Below are 13,841 nucleotides of genomic sequence, written 5' to 3' on the forward strand. Positions count from 1 at the left end.
AATTTTTACATGTTGCCTGCCCTTTTATGTTTTTTTTTATAAATTAAATGCTATGACAATTCTCCCTTGGAGCTTATTTATCAAATAAAATTGAGGTTAAGAATACCAAAATTGATTTCTTCTCCACAGTTGACAACCTTTCTGTAATCCAAGGACGATATTCCTTAGTCTATCACCAAGGAAATTCAATTATTTGTTGTTTTTCTTTTTTCCAATACTTAAAGAACGCCTACACGAAAAAGACAAAGATAGAGTAGAGTAAATTATCTGTATAGAATACTCTATTGCATCAGCTGTATGATTTGGCGATAAAGCTTAAAGATATAATGAAACCTTTGAAATAATACTGCAAAAATATATATGGTATACCACTCTAAATGGCTTCTGTCAGCAACTATTGATTACAGCTGACAAAGGTAATAAAACTTTACTAAAAGGTTAATTCTCAAATTACAGAATAATTAGTTGATTTCGGTCAGCAAAGATTTCAAGTCTTGGTAACCTTAGAATTGTTCATGAAACTCCAGGCAGAACTGTAAAGTTTTTTATCGCAATTATTTTAACTGATATGTTGTTGAAGCCAGATTAGCTTTTTGCTACTTTTCATGGCCATAAACTGTGCATACTGTTGAAGAAAGAGAGAGAGAAATACTCAGTCATCTAAATAAATAAATACTGGTAGTAGAGTAGCAGAAGATTTTAGCCCATAAAAAATAAATAAATACATTGTCCAAGACTTATTTAAATGTTATAGAGCCCATAGAATGCAAAGTGACTATAGAATAACCGTTTCACAGATGATATGATATGTTCCTTATGTTGTAACTACAAAACCCTTCCCTTTTTACGCATGTGACCTACCAAATTAGACTATTTACAAGATTTGTAATAACTTAAGCAACACAATGGGTGCCACATGTGGACCAGGATCTGCTTTAACCTTCCAGAGCACCTGAGATCCACCCAGTTTTTGATGGGGTTCGTGTTGCTTAGTCTTTAGTTTTCTATGTTGTGTCTTTAATCTACTATTATTTGTCTGTTTGTCTTTTTATTTTTAGCCATGGCATGGTCAGTTTATTTTCAATCTACGAGTTTGACTGTCCCTCTGGTATCTTTCATCCCTCTTCTATCTGTGGATCATATCGTATTTTATTTGTTAGGATAAGCAAAACCAATATCAGTAATTACATATTTAAAACAAAAAAACACATTAAAATTTGATCTACAGTGTAAGGGCCTAACTGTAAATAAGATTTAGATCAACTTTAGCTCTTTGTAAAAATGTAAACAGATTTATATTGAGGATTTCACATTCATAAATCTTATTTAAATTATGATTAAAATTCAAATATGTTACACGTTAATGATTATAATTCTCAAGCAGCAGTTTGTTTTAACAACTACATGTACATTATGCAAAAATATTCTCAAAATAAATTGATTGAAGCAAAAAAGTTTTAACACATCTGTTCTATACATTTTAGGAGTGGAAATTATTTCAGTAAAACACTCCTTTTTTACCCAGAAATTAAAAAAACAAGAAATCAATTAAAGTATTCATTCTCAACTGAATAGACTTTATCTTCTTCTATTTGTACACTTCTAACATTCTCCAGTACACCAATTCATTCTCAACTGTGTTCACTACTGTCTAACTGCAATACATCCTTTTCATTCTCAGCTAAATGTATGCTATCCCCTCCTCTATTAACACTACTGTCAAACTGCAATACATCCTTTTCATTCTCAGCTAAATGTACGCTATCCCCTCCTCTATTAACACTACTGTCAAACTGCAATACATCCTTTTCATTCTCAGCTAATTGTACGCTATCCCCTCCTCTATTAACACTACTGTCAAACTACAACTACTTCCTCTTCATTCTCAGATGAAGAGATAATATCTCTTCCTCTATGGTCACTACTGACAAACTCCAATAATTCCTATTTATTCTCAGCCAAATTGACTTTATCACCTACTTTGTGAACACTGCTGTCAAACTCCAATACACCATATTCATTCACAGCTGATTTAATGCAATCCCTCCTTATTTTACACTACTTTCAAACTACAATACATCTTTTTCATTCTCAGCTGATTTGATCATATCCCTGACCTATTTACACTACAAACTCCAATACACCATATTCACTCACAGTTGAATGGACTCGGCAATTATCTATGTACACTACTGTCAAACTCCAATACACTATATTCACTCACAGTTGAATGGACTCGGCCATTATCTATGTACACTACTGTCAAACTCCAATACACTATATTCACTCACAGTTGAATGGAATCGACCCTCATCTATGTACACTACTGTCAAACTCCAATACACCCTGTTAATTCTCAGTTGAATGCACTCGATCCTCCTTCATGTACACAACTGTCACACTACCATACACCCTTTTCATTCTCTGCTGATTTGATCAAATCCCTTTCTCTATATACACTTCTGTCAAACTCTAACACACCCTGTTTATTCTCATGTGAATGGACTTGACCCTCCTCTATGTACACTACTGTCAATCTCCAACACACCCTATTCATTCACAGGTGATTTAATGCAATCCCCTCCCCAATTACACTATCTCAAAATACAAAAACATGCTATTAATTCTCAGATGAATGGATGATATCTCCTCCTCTATTGTACACTACTGTCAAATTACAATACCATCCTATTCATTCTCAGCTGATTGAACACTATCCGCTCCTGTCAAACTTTAATACACCTTCATTCTCATGTGAATGGACTCGACCCTCCACTATATACACTACTGTCAAACTCCGATACACCATATTCATTCGGAGCTGATTTGATGCAATCTCATCCTCTATTTACACTACTGTCAAACTACAAAATGTCTCTTTCATTCGAAGCTGATTTAATGCAATCCTCTCCTCTATATACACTACTGTCAAACTCAAATACATCCAGTTCATTCTCGTGTGAATGGACAAGACCCTCCCCTATGTACACTACTGTCTAACTCCAATACTAAGTACATCCTATACATTCGCAGCTGAATTAATGCAATCCCCTCATCTATTTACACTACTGTCAAACTTCAATACACCCTGTTCATTTTCAGTTGAATAGACTTGACTCTCCTCTTTGTTCACTACTGTCAAAGTCTTTTTCATTCGTAGCTGAATGAACGCTATCTTCTCCTCTGTGTTCACTACTGGTCAGTGAAGTTTACACCCTATTCATTCACAGCTGATTTGACTCTATCCCCTCTATGTACACTAATGTCAAATTACAATACATCTTATTTATAATCTCAGGGGAATGGACTTTCCATTCCTATTCTATTGTACACTACTGTCAAATTACAATACCATCCTATTCATTCTCAGCTGATTGAACACTATCCGCTCCTGTCAAACTTAAATACACCTTCATTCTCATGTGAATGGACTCGACCCTCCACTATATACACTACTGTCAGACTCCAATACACCATATTCATTCGGAGCTGATTTGATGCAATCTCATCCTCTATTTACACTAATAGAGTAATAACTGTGTACCGCTCGGTGTACCGTGACACATGTGCCTGTGATACACTGATGTCAAACGTCGATGCATCCTTTCATTGTTCATATGCAGAACTAAGAAAACCCTGACTTGATTAAGTTGTATTTATTATACGCACATAAATATTACCCATCATGTTTGATTCATATGATGGAAAGTTTGGTTTATCATATTTTTTTAGCATGGACATTAGTAGTGAATTGGGAATCTTTGTGCATATTATTCCGTCAGTTGATGTGGTTGCAGCTACGGTTGGTAGTATAATTAATGATGTTGTATTTAACTTTCCTAATATTTCGGCCTGGTTTTGACCTAGATTATTGATAGTAAACTGATAAGGTCAACTGACCATTACATCAATGAACACACAGGTGACCTGATAAGTAGAGGTCAGTTAGGGACATTAGCCGATATCGTGATGTAAATGACCTTGACATTCTTGGTCGGTTGCCAATTATATATGCTGATGTATGTGGCGTTGTTCATACAATTGTGTGACCTTAGACAAGTTCATGCATTCTCATGGCTCCCAATGTTATAGCTTGTTTCAGTATGAATAATGAAGAATAAAATAATATAGCAGCCCAATTATACAACGATATCGTCATATTCGTGTTCAGAAGTTGACACATGTCTTTAACGTTTGCCTTCATGTGTTCAGCAGAGGACACAAGTCTTTATCGAAAGTCATATGTTCCTCAACAGTTGACGCATGTCTGTACAGTATGTCAAGCTTAAAATCAAGGTTCCTCAGTCATCGATGTTAATAAACATAATTAATGAAAAGTTATGCATGTATATGCAAACATGCCCATCATACGGCTGAAAATGTGTCGGTATATTTTACGATTGTAGGGACACCTGTCGACTGTCCAGGACTGTAAATGCTGTCTCTATCGCAAGTGACGGATCCAGAAATTTTCATATAAAGGGGGAGGCACTGACTGCTTAAGAGGGTTTTTCCTACAAAGGACAGGTGAAGGCCCCGGGGCCTCCCCCTAAATCCGCCTCTGAATCAACTTATTTATTATCCATATGAAAACCAACTTCAATTGGTCTGGTGTAAATCATTTGCGTCGAGATGATTTTGTTCCAAGGCTAGTGTAATAAGTCATTTGAAACATATTTTTTTGCATGAAAACTTGGGAGAGTAAATGTCAGTTCCTCGAATTTTCTTCTCTTTGACGTTGCAAGTTGGTGGTAGATAGAATGGGAGTTTCTTTTTCAATTTTGAAAACCTATTATGTACACTTAATTGATGTTTAATTATTGTTAATCCCACCAGTATATAGCTATCGTTCAAATACAAGGCTATAGTTTGTTGATAGAAATGCTTCAAAGACTTTTGGCTAATTGAAGTCTTGCGTAGCTCAAGGGATGTCTAATTTATTTTAAAAATTTTAAAAGAATTCTGTCGAGTTTTCCAATTCGAGCACATTCAATAGCTTGTTTACAAACTAAAATACAACTAGCCATTGTCAATATGAAGCCAATATTTACGTACATTTAACAGGACTTATATGACCTTTTGCTTGAGTTCTGAGGTATTTATTTGCTTTGATTACAACAGAAATTTTGTGAACAGAATCTTAGTTCAAAATTAATTTACCATGGCCTTGGCGTAGCATAACTTCGGTGTCGTGGAGTACGGTTATCTAAAAAAAAAGTTGAATTTTCTTATCAAGGCGGTTTACTGCTACTTATAGTTTGAAGTAGGTTAACGGCATATTTCTGATAGAGGGTTGCATCAAATTACAACGTTTACGGAGAATAGACGAGGGCAGACAGAACACGGTGAAAAAATAATAAGTAGGAAGGCTATATTTCACTACAAACAAATTATGATTAAGATCATGAAGTTGTAAAACCGTAAGGCAAATTACCTCATAACTTAACCAAAATACTATATGATTGGATTTTAACCGTGCTATTTGGAGTGGAAAGATCGCGTAGATACACATGTAAAAAAGTACTGCTTTTCTTGATCGCACCTGAGTGTTATTACCTTGACGGACAGGCAGAATTTGTTTGTCGCGTTACGTAGGATTAGAGGTTATTAAATTCACAAAGATATTCGACGGGAAATCAAGGTATATGTGCCATTGACACTTCTCACCCACATAAATTTTATACGCGAGCTTGTATGTGAAAAAAAACATCAGTTCAGTGGTGATTATTATGATTAGAAAACAACAGTTTATTTAAAGTTCTGTGTGTAGAAAGGATTACAATGTGTTGCATCCTTTAGTAATATTTACTCGTAAATAGTGATGTATTTTATGTTGCAACTGATTAACTGACAAGTATTGACTTTTGAACGGGGACAACGAGGTTAAAGGTGTTTATTTTTCAATACACATGCAATCAACGATTCGTTGAGAAATCTACATGATCAATTAAGTTTACCTGTTTGTTAGAAAGCAAGGTGCAATAAACACACTACTATCTTACGGCAGTGGAAAGGAAAGAGAGGAAAATACGTTATTTTATAAGTTGTTGTGTATTTAATTTGATCAGAATTCGTTTAATTGAATGCACATCTTTTAACGTACGTAAAAGTGTTGTGCACAACAGTCAAAATGTGTGAGAGTATTACGGATTGGTTTCATAATATGTCTACTAACGATATAAACAATGTAACAACAACGTCTAATGCTGGACACAATGGAATAGAGGAAGACTTCCATCATCATGATCATGATGGCTTCAGTGATCAGGTAAAAAAACAAATCATTTTTCTTTTCTAATAAGTTTAATATACACTACCTTCATTTTCGCTGGTCTTTATTGTATGTTTGTACACATTTGTATATTTCATGAGAATCTGTGTCACGGTCAATGTCTAGGAAATAGAATCTGTATTGATTTTTGTATTCAACCTGATGAAAATATTACTTTTTGCAACTTCTACTGTATCAAACAATTTAAAACCTTTCTTAGAATTGTTGAAGTATTTTTTTCATTATTCAATTATTAATAATTCTAATTGAAGACCTTCTTTCTGGATATATGAAAAACACATTCATGCTTGAAAAGAATGCAATCAACCAAATAATATTCCCTTTTAAATTCTTAACATTTGAAAAGTAAAAAAAAACCTATGAAATTCATTATTTTTTGTGTAGGAAGAACATTATTTTTCTTATACAGTGACATGAAATATAGCTTGATGTATTCCAGAAATTAAGTTTCTTTTGTTTCCTTATCAAGTTAAATACACCCTACATTGGAGCTTAACTTGTATAAACAAACTTTTTATATTTCCCATTAATTTAATTTTGTAGTATAATACACAAAAAAAATATTTTTAAAATAAACACCATTACTATTTTCAGTATTTTTAAAAAGACATGAGTTCAGACACATTTCAATTAAGGTTTGAATACATTTAAAAATAAGCTGTTCAAAATTTTTTTTTGAAAGCTTTTAATATTTAAACACTTAAAATAGACTTTAAAAACAAGTACCTTTTTTTTCATTTTCTAATTCTTCCTTACATTAAGTTTGTTATTTTCTTATACATATATTTTTTTATGCAACCATTCAAACAACTTCGGTATAGAAAATAAACTAATTGAAATAGTATGAAAAAATCAATTCTGATCTGAATGGGGACTTTCTATAGATTAATTTCAAATAATTGTGTGGTTAAGCTAACTTGGATAAGTCGCTTTCAATGTCATCTGAGTTCTTTATGACTGGCTGTTAAAGTTAGAGAAAAACACACCTAACAAAATCTTTATCATGTGAAACAGAATTCTGCTCCAGTGAAGGGCTCTCCAGTGCATATATAATGTAAAATAAATGTTTTTTTGTACACACATGGGATGATTTTTATTCTTTTCAAAATATTTGCTGAATAAAAATCAACCTAATAAATCTTTTTAATATGTTTATTTATTGCTGCAATTTATCTTTTATTTCGGAATCAAACACTAAATTTAAAAAAAATATATTTTCATACCAATGGATCACACTTTAATTGCCTTTCCATTATTGCATGTTGTTTTAAGTAAATACTAAAATAAATGTACTTCGATCAACAATACTTAAACAATGCATAAGTTTCATATATTAAAATTTATGTAGATATTAATTTCAGGAAGTAGGTCAATTGAAAACAACAAGTCAATTCATATTTGGTAAGAAAATATTAAACCCCGCCCATTGACTGCTTACCTGAATGTACATAAATAAAGTATTGTCTTATATTTGTAATTTAATAATGTTATTGCAATGCCACACCCGACATAGTATATGGCCATTAAACTGTGAAGATTGAATAACTAATTAACGTCGGAATTTAGGCATTGGTATGTCTATATTGTTTTGGTTTGGGGTGATTATAGAAAACAGGCTATATTATGTTTTGATGAAAGATTGTTACTAAAATCATGATAGAACCTATTTACTCAACTTACAAATAGGATTTAAATTTTGGTCATAATGATCATGGTATTATAAATCTGAGATGCCAAAATGTTAAGTCATTTTTTATTTTGAGAATTTTAGATTGATGGCACTCCGTCTTAGGCTATTTAAAGTAAACTTAGAGCTAACTCAACATTCTGTTGTGTCAGTATTGTTGAAGACTACATGACTTGATTATCCCTTTTGGTATCTTTCCTGGCATTTATTAGATGTACATGTACATGTACCGACCATGGTCTAACTAACAATTAATAGTATTCCTTAATCTTTTTATTCATATTTGCCGCCTCAGTAAACTGCTGTTGCAGGCTTGGTATATGGTGATGAAAAAATCCATTATATTACATTTATTTTTTATTTTTAAAACATAATCTGCTATCTATGTACTTGTACATACATGTACAGACAGTTCACTTCGTAATACTAACTTTGGTTAAAAACCAAGGACTATCTTAAACTTAAAGGTTCATGTCAACCAAGTTGGATACCATATATACTTGTCTCGGGTACTCATGTACCTTTATATATATTTTGTGTAAGACTATATTACCAGTTTTATCATCATGTTACCAAGAAATCCCCCTAGTGTCAGACTTCTTACTGAAAAATTAACTGTTTGCAGCTGATTTGGGTATGAAAAACCGGTGGACATTTTTCGTGCCTAATATTAACATTTAACAGTATATTGATGAATCTTTAAAAAACACAAACTTGCTTATAAATAGATAAGTTGTGTTGACATTTTGTTGAATAATTGTTTTATTAGATCTTAAAAGTTAGAAACCCAGGTACATGCTATTCAGTGAGTGTTATCTTTATGACATGTTTACACTCATCATATGGTTTTTATCATATCTGTAGTTTACATGTAAATCTGAGTCCATTGAGTTATTTCCCTTTTTAAATCTGAGTCCTTTGGGTTGTGTCCCTTTATAAATCTGAGTCCTTTGAGTGGTGTCCCTTTATAAATCTGAGTCCTTTGGGTTGTGTCCCTTTATAAATCTGAGTCCTTTGAGTGGTGTCCCTTTATAAATCTGAGTCCATTGAGTTATGTCCCTTTATAAAATTACATGCAAGAGCATTTGTGTCCATGTTTTCAATTTATTTTAGTTTTTTCTGATTTTCTTTAAATATCATGAAGAAGAAACCCCACAAATATATATTGTATTTAACCAAATGGAGGATAGATTTCTGGATTTGTTGATACAATTTAATTGTTACAAGATTATGTACCCGTACCTTTGAACTTCTTTAAATTACAAAAATCTTGCAATATAAGATAAATATTTTTTCCTTAAAAAATGAAATCATTGGGCCAATTGAAATCTACAACCACTAATATGTTTTAACCTCTGAAACCATGTGGGCCGAGTGTGCCAAACAACAAATATTTTTTCCTTTGAAATCAGTGGACCAAATTGGAACCTTAAACAAAATTAAGTATCCCTCACACCAGGGCCAATTGGAACCTGAAACAACATTAATAACACTGAGCCAATTTAAATCAAAATTATACTTTTAAACTGCCATCGAAGCTCTCTTTTTTGGAATAATGAAGAACCACAAGTAATTATTAAGCCCTATAATTATAATAAATGAAAAGGCTGAGGATATCATACCGTGAGGCATCTAAAAAAAACATTTAGTTTCAGAAAGACATAACATCGTAGTTTATATATACCATTTTTCTATTCATATTAATGAAGGAATTATGATTCCCTTGAAGTTGATATTTTTCACCATAAAATATAAATGAGTTTTCTATGGGAGTCAATGTGCTCTGTCTTTTTTTTTGTGTGGGTTAATTAGGTTTTTGACCTAGTTTTTCTGGATCAATAAGGATATATAGTGTTGCTTCTGTTGATGCTGAATATCATCTGACATTACATATAGTTTTGTATAACATATATAAACTAGTTTCTGTTCCGAGTGCCAGAAGTTCAGTTTGACCTCATTATTTATTTTTTATTTTTTTGTGGGAGGGGAGGGGGAGGGTATTTACCGTATTATATATCTTACTGAAAATGTTAAGTTCATATTCAAATAAAAGTTTTATTTGAACTCTGCCCAAAGCATGATAGAAACACCTGGGAAAGCCTAACAATTTACCTGTTACTAAATTTTATATTTCAAGACAATGTATGGCTAATTCTATGTTTTTTAGTGTCATTTAATATTAATCTGTTGACTAAAAAAATCAAAAAATCAAAATGAAAAGTAACATTGCTTTTATAGATGCTTCTGAATTTAATTAGGATAAACAAAATTACTAAATAATCTGCCTTGTTGAAATTTCGAATTTAAACAAATTACATAATAATTTGAACAGATAAGTTAAGAGAAGATAACTTAAATCACACTGTCCTAGATTTTGGACTGTTTTCGACCAATTTATTTTTTTTAATGCAATTTCAACTGATAGTGATATGTACTTCTAAAGTGCAAATTAAAGTCATGTGTATTTAGCACATGTGCAGGTTGGTGTATATATTCCAAAAAGTCTCCAGCTTTTCAATTCATAGATGCAGTCTATGAACTGAGCCCAAGAATTTGCATCAAAATGATGTTGAATAAAAAGTGAACTTATCTCCTGCACCACTTAGAAAACATCATATTTTCAAATTAAACTGTCACATCAATTATATTATGTTAGTTCACAGACACCACATGGTTTCTCTCTCAATCTATAGGTGACAATTGTTGCAAGAAGGGACACTAATGAAATACACAATACCATAAAAAGAAAAGTTTTTTTTTTTCATTATATATATGTGATTTTGATATTTTACAAAATTAAATTTTTTCAATAAATTGCAAGATTAAAATAATCTAAAAACCATATATAAAAATAATTAGTTTTCAAATAAATCTTGAAAGGCAGGATACATCAAAGAATATTTTCAAATTCTTTTTTTTTTTTTTTAATTTAGAAAAAAGGGGGGAGGGTCAACCCCAAATGTGCCTGTGCATTTTCCTAAAAATTTAAAAGTTTTACAATTTTGTGTTGAAAACATCTGTTAGTTAAGTAATATTATTGGTCGCCTTATCAGTATGAAATGACAGATTTATAGCACTACTTAACCATTTTATAATTGAGAGAAGATATGAAATTTTCACTTTCTTGTGCATGGATCTGGGACTGGATGCAGTGTTCTTTCAAATTTTGCTTCATGCAGATGAAGAATTAAAAAATGGGGGGCCCCGTGTAAGAAACCTATGTTGTGTCAACTATTTTATCACAATCCAAATTCAGAGCTGTATGACAAGCTTGAATATTGTGTCCATACTTGCCCCAACTGTTCAGGGTTTTGACCTCTGTGGTCCTTTAAAGCTGCGCCCTGCAGAGCATCTGGTTTTATTTCTGTACAAATAGCATAAAATTTCACACTTTTAACTTGTTTTCATACATGCACCTGTACAATCGTGTACACTCCTATTAATGATACTTTTCTTCACATTATGAATGAATCCACCTTCTGATTCACACCCCTATTTATTCTATTATAACACCAGAGTCATGAATTAGTAGGTATAAAAAGATTAATGGTGACCACGCTGTTTCCTTATTGTTATGGAAACAAAGAAAAAAGAGGGGACATGAGAACCCAGTTATGAAAAGTACAAATTTCCAGGAAATTAATGTCTGATGAAATTAAGCAGCAAAATAAAATTGAGAATGGAAATGGGGAATTTTTATTACCTTGAACATCATCATTTATATTACACTTAATTTTTAAATAAAATTTAGGACAAGATGATTTAGATTAATGGCAGTTAATGCACTGGGAAGTAATAAGAACACTGTAAAATGTTTAGCTGCATATTAAAATAATAAAACCATTTATGTGATAAACCAAACTATCCTCTACTCTGAGGAATATTGAAATTTTAGAAAAGCCATGTCTGATTTATAGATTAAATTATATAATCTGTAATTGTCCCAAATGTCATTTTACATTAAATCTGCCAAATGTGGTTAGTTTTAGTCCAATCTCTCTGATCTAGGAAGTATAATGTGTGCCATAGTGTCTAATGGAATTCTGCAAAATTGTTCTTCATTGCAATTGGTAAGTCAATGACATGGCTGCACTTAGATGTATGTTCTACATTATGGTGATGTTATTGTACATATTATGTATGTAAATTGGTTGCTTATCTAGATCCATCTAATAGATAGTTGTTTCAGAAGGTTGCACAGAATCAGAAATGTTACAATTAGTTCTACTTTTAATGGCCATAAGATTTAATTTGATTTGTCAAGATCATAAGCAATAGAAATAAGTGAATGTTTTCTTCGGTGTGCTATAAAACACTACATGTTTAAAACTGCATGCAAAGTATTTTCTATAAATAGAATGTTTTCCTTTCATGAATTATAAATAGCAATTAATTAATTACTTTTTTATGACAATGACTAATTTAGTTTGTAAATAAATTAACCACAACAATAATAATATAAAAATAAATGCAGTTAGGTTATTTATAAAGTTACAATCACAGTGCTGTCATGGTATTAAACTATTTGGTATTCATATCAAAAATATTTCTATTTATTTCAAAACAAAAATTCAATCCAAGAAAACCTACTGAAAATGTGTTTCCAAAATCAGACAAAAAAGGAAGTTAAATGCAATTGTATTAATAATTTTTATAATTTCAAAATACCTAATGCACAATTGATTTTTTTGAAATTTCATTATAGTCAGCTAATAGCTGCTAGTTGTGCAGATATAATTTTCTGAGTCAAAGAACACATGTACAAAGTCAGGAATATATTGGCAGTTATTATCAAATATTTCTTTATTAGGGACGACATCAAAAGTTCAATGTAGGATAAAAAACTTAATTCACATAGTTTTTTCGCTGACCCCCCTACCCCCCTTCTTAACTTAATTTAGGAAAAATTGATTTACCTATATGGATATATGTAAAATCGATTTTAGATTAACAAAACTTTCAGCTATGTTGACCCCCCCACCCCCAAACTATTCGATTTAAGTTTTTTTATCCTACATCGATCTTTTGATGTTGTCCCTTATGTATGTTCATTGTTCGCATTTGTTTTTGTCGCAGGTCAATGTTCTTTATGTTCTGTAATATGTTTTTCTCTAATAGTTGATGTGTTTCCTTCAGTTTTGGTTTCGCTGTGAACACATTTTTTTGCTTATCGACTTTTTGACTTTTGAACTGCAGTATACTTCAGCAACTGTTGCCTAAAATATTTCATATATAAGTAATTATAAATATAACCATTCTACTTCTGTTCTGAGTGTGAAGAATGTTAAAATATTTTTTGCATTAAAATTATATTTTTAGATATAAATCCTTGGTTAATTTTTAGATTTTCAACAGGATTGGAGTATATTAGTTGTGAAGTATGTGTTACTTACAATTGTTTATAGAAGGAAAATGTGTTAAATCTCACTATGATTTTCATTCTTTTGTAAATCATGTATATATGTTACACAACCTGCGATCAGCAATTAGTTTTATTAACTAAAAAAAGTGAAATCGCAGAAGAAGCTTATAATCAATATCATGATGACATAACAGTCAATTAATTTAGCTAAAAATGACAGCACCAGAATTTTAGTTTTTATATGTGGGGACAATATTGTACCCCCTTTCCCCTTTTGTAGTTTAAAATACTTTTACAACAGCTGAGTCTCACTCAGAGCATTGTATAAAATTGTCCAACATTTAAATGGCTGAGATCTATTTGAAATTAAGGAATGTTCTTCCTTCGATATGCATTATAAGCTCTAATTCCATGAAAGGTACCATCAGTTCTTTGTGATCCCCTATGGTTTTATCAGCTCTTCAATGTTTGTATCAAGTCTTGGATTTTCTAATTTTTTG

General features: G+C 31.7%; 1 protein-coding gene across 9 annotated transcripts in view; it reads left to right on the top strand.

The window, feature by feature from the left end:
- Positions 1-13,841, top strand: part of LOC143073064 (vitamin D3 receptor-like) — a 158,316-nt gene that overhangs the window by 103,258 nt on the left and 41,217 nt on the right. The window contains exon 1 of one of the 9 annotated variants that reach the window (XM_076248308.1): positions 4,802-6,268. The exons of the other annotated variants lie outside the window; for them this stretch is intronic. Within the exon in view, the coding sequence (XP_076104423.1) occupies positions 6,131-6,268 (138 nt within the window). The 5' untranslated portion in view covers positions 4,802-6,130. Of the gene's footprint in view, positions 1-4,801; positions 6,269-13,841 lie in introns of those variants that run through there. 9 annotated transcript variants of the gene reach the window in all.

Source organism: Mytilus galloprovincialis, chromosome 4, assembly GCF_965363235.1.
Source record: "Mytilus galloprovincialis chromosome 4, xbMytGall1.hap1.1, whole genome shotgun sequence".
In the NCBI taxonomy this organism is placed as follows: domain Eukaryota; kingdom Metazoa; phylum Mollusca; class Bivalvia; order Mytilida; family Mytilidae; genus Mytilus; species Mytilus galloprovincialis.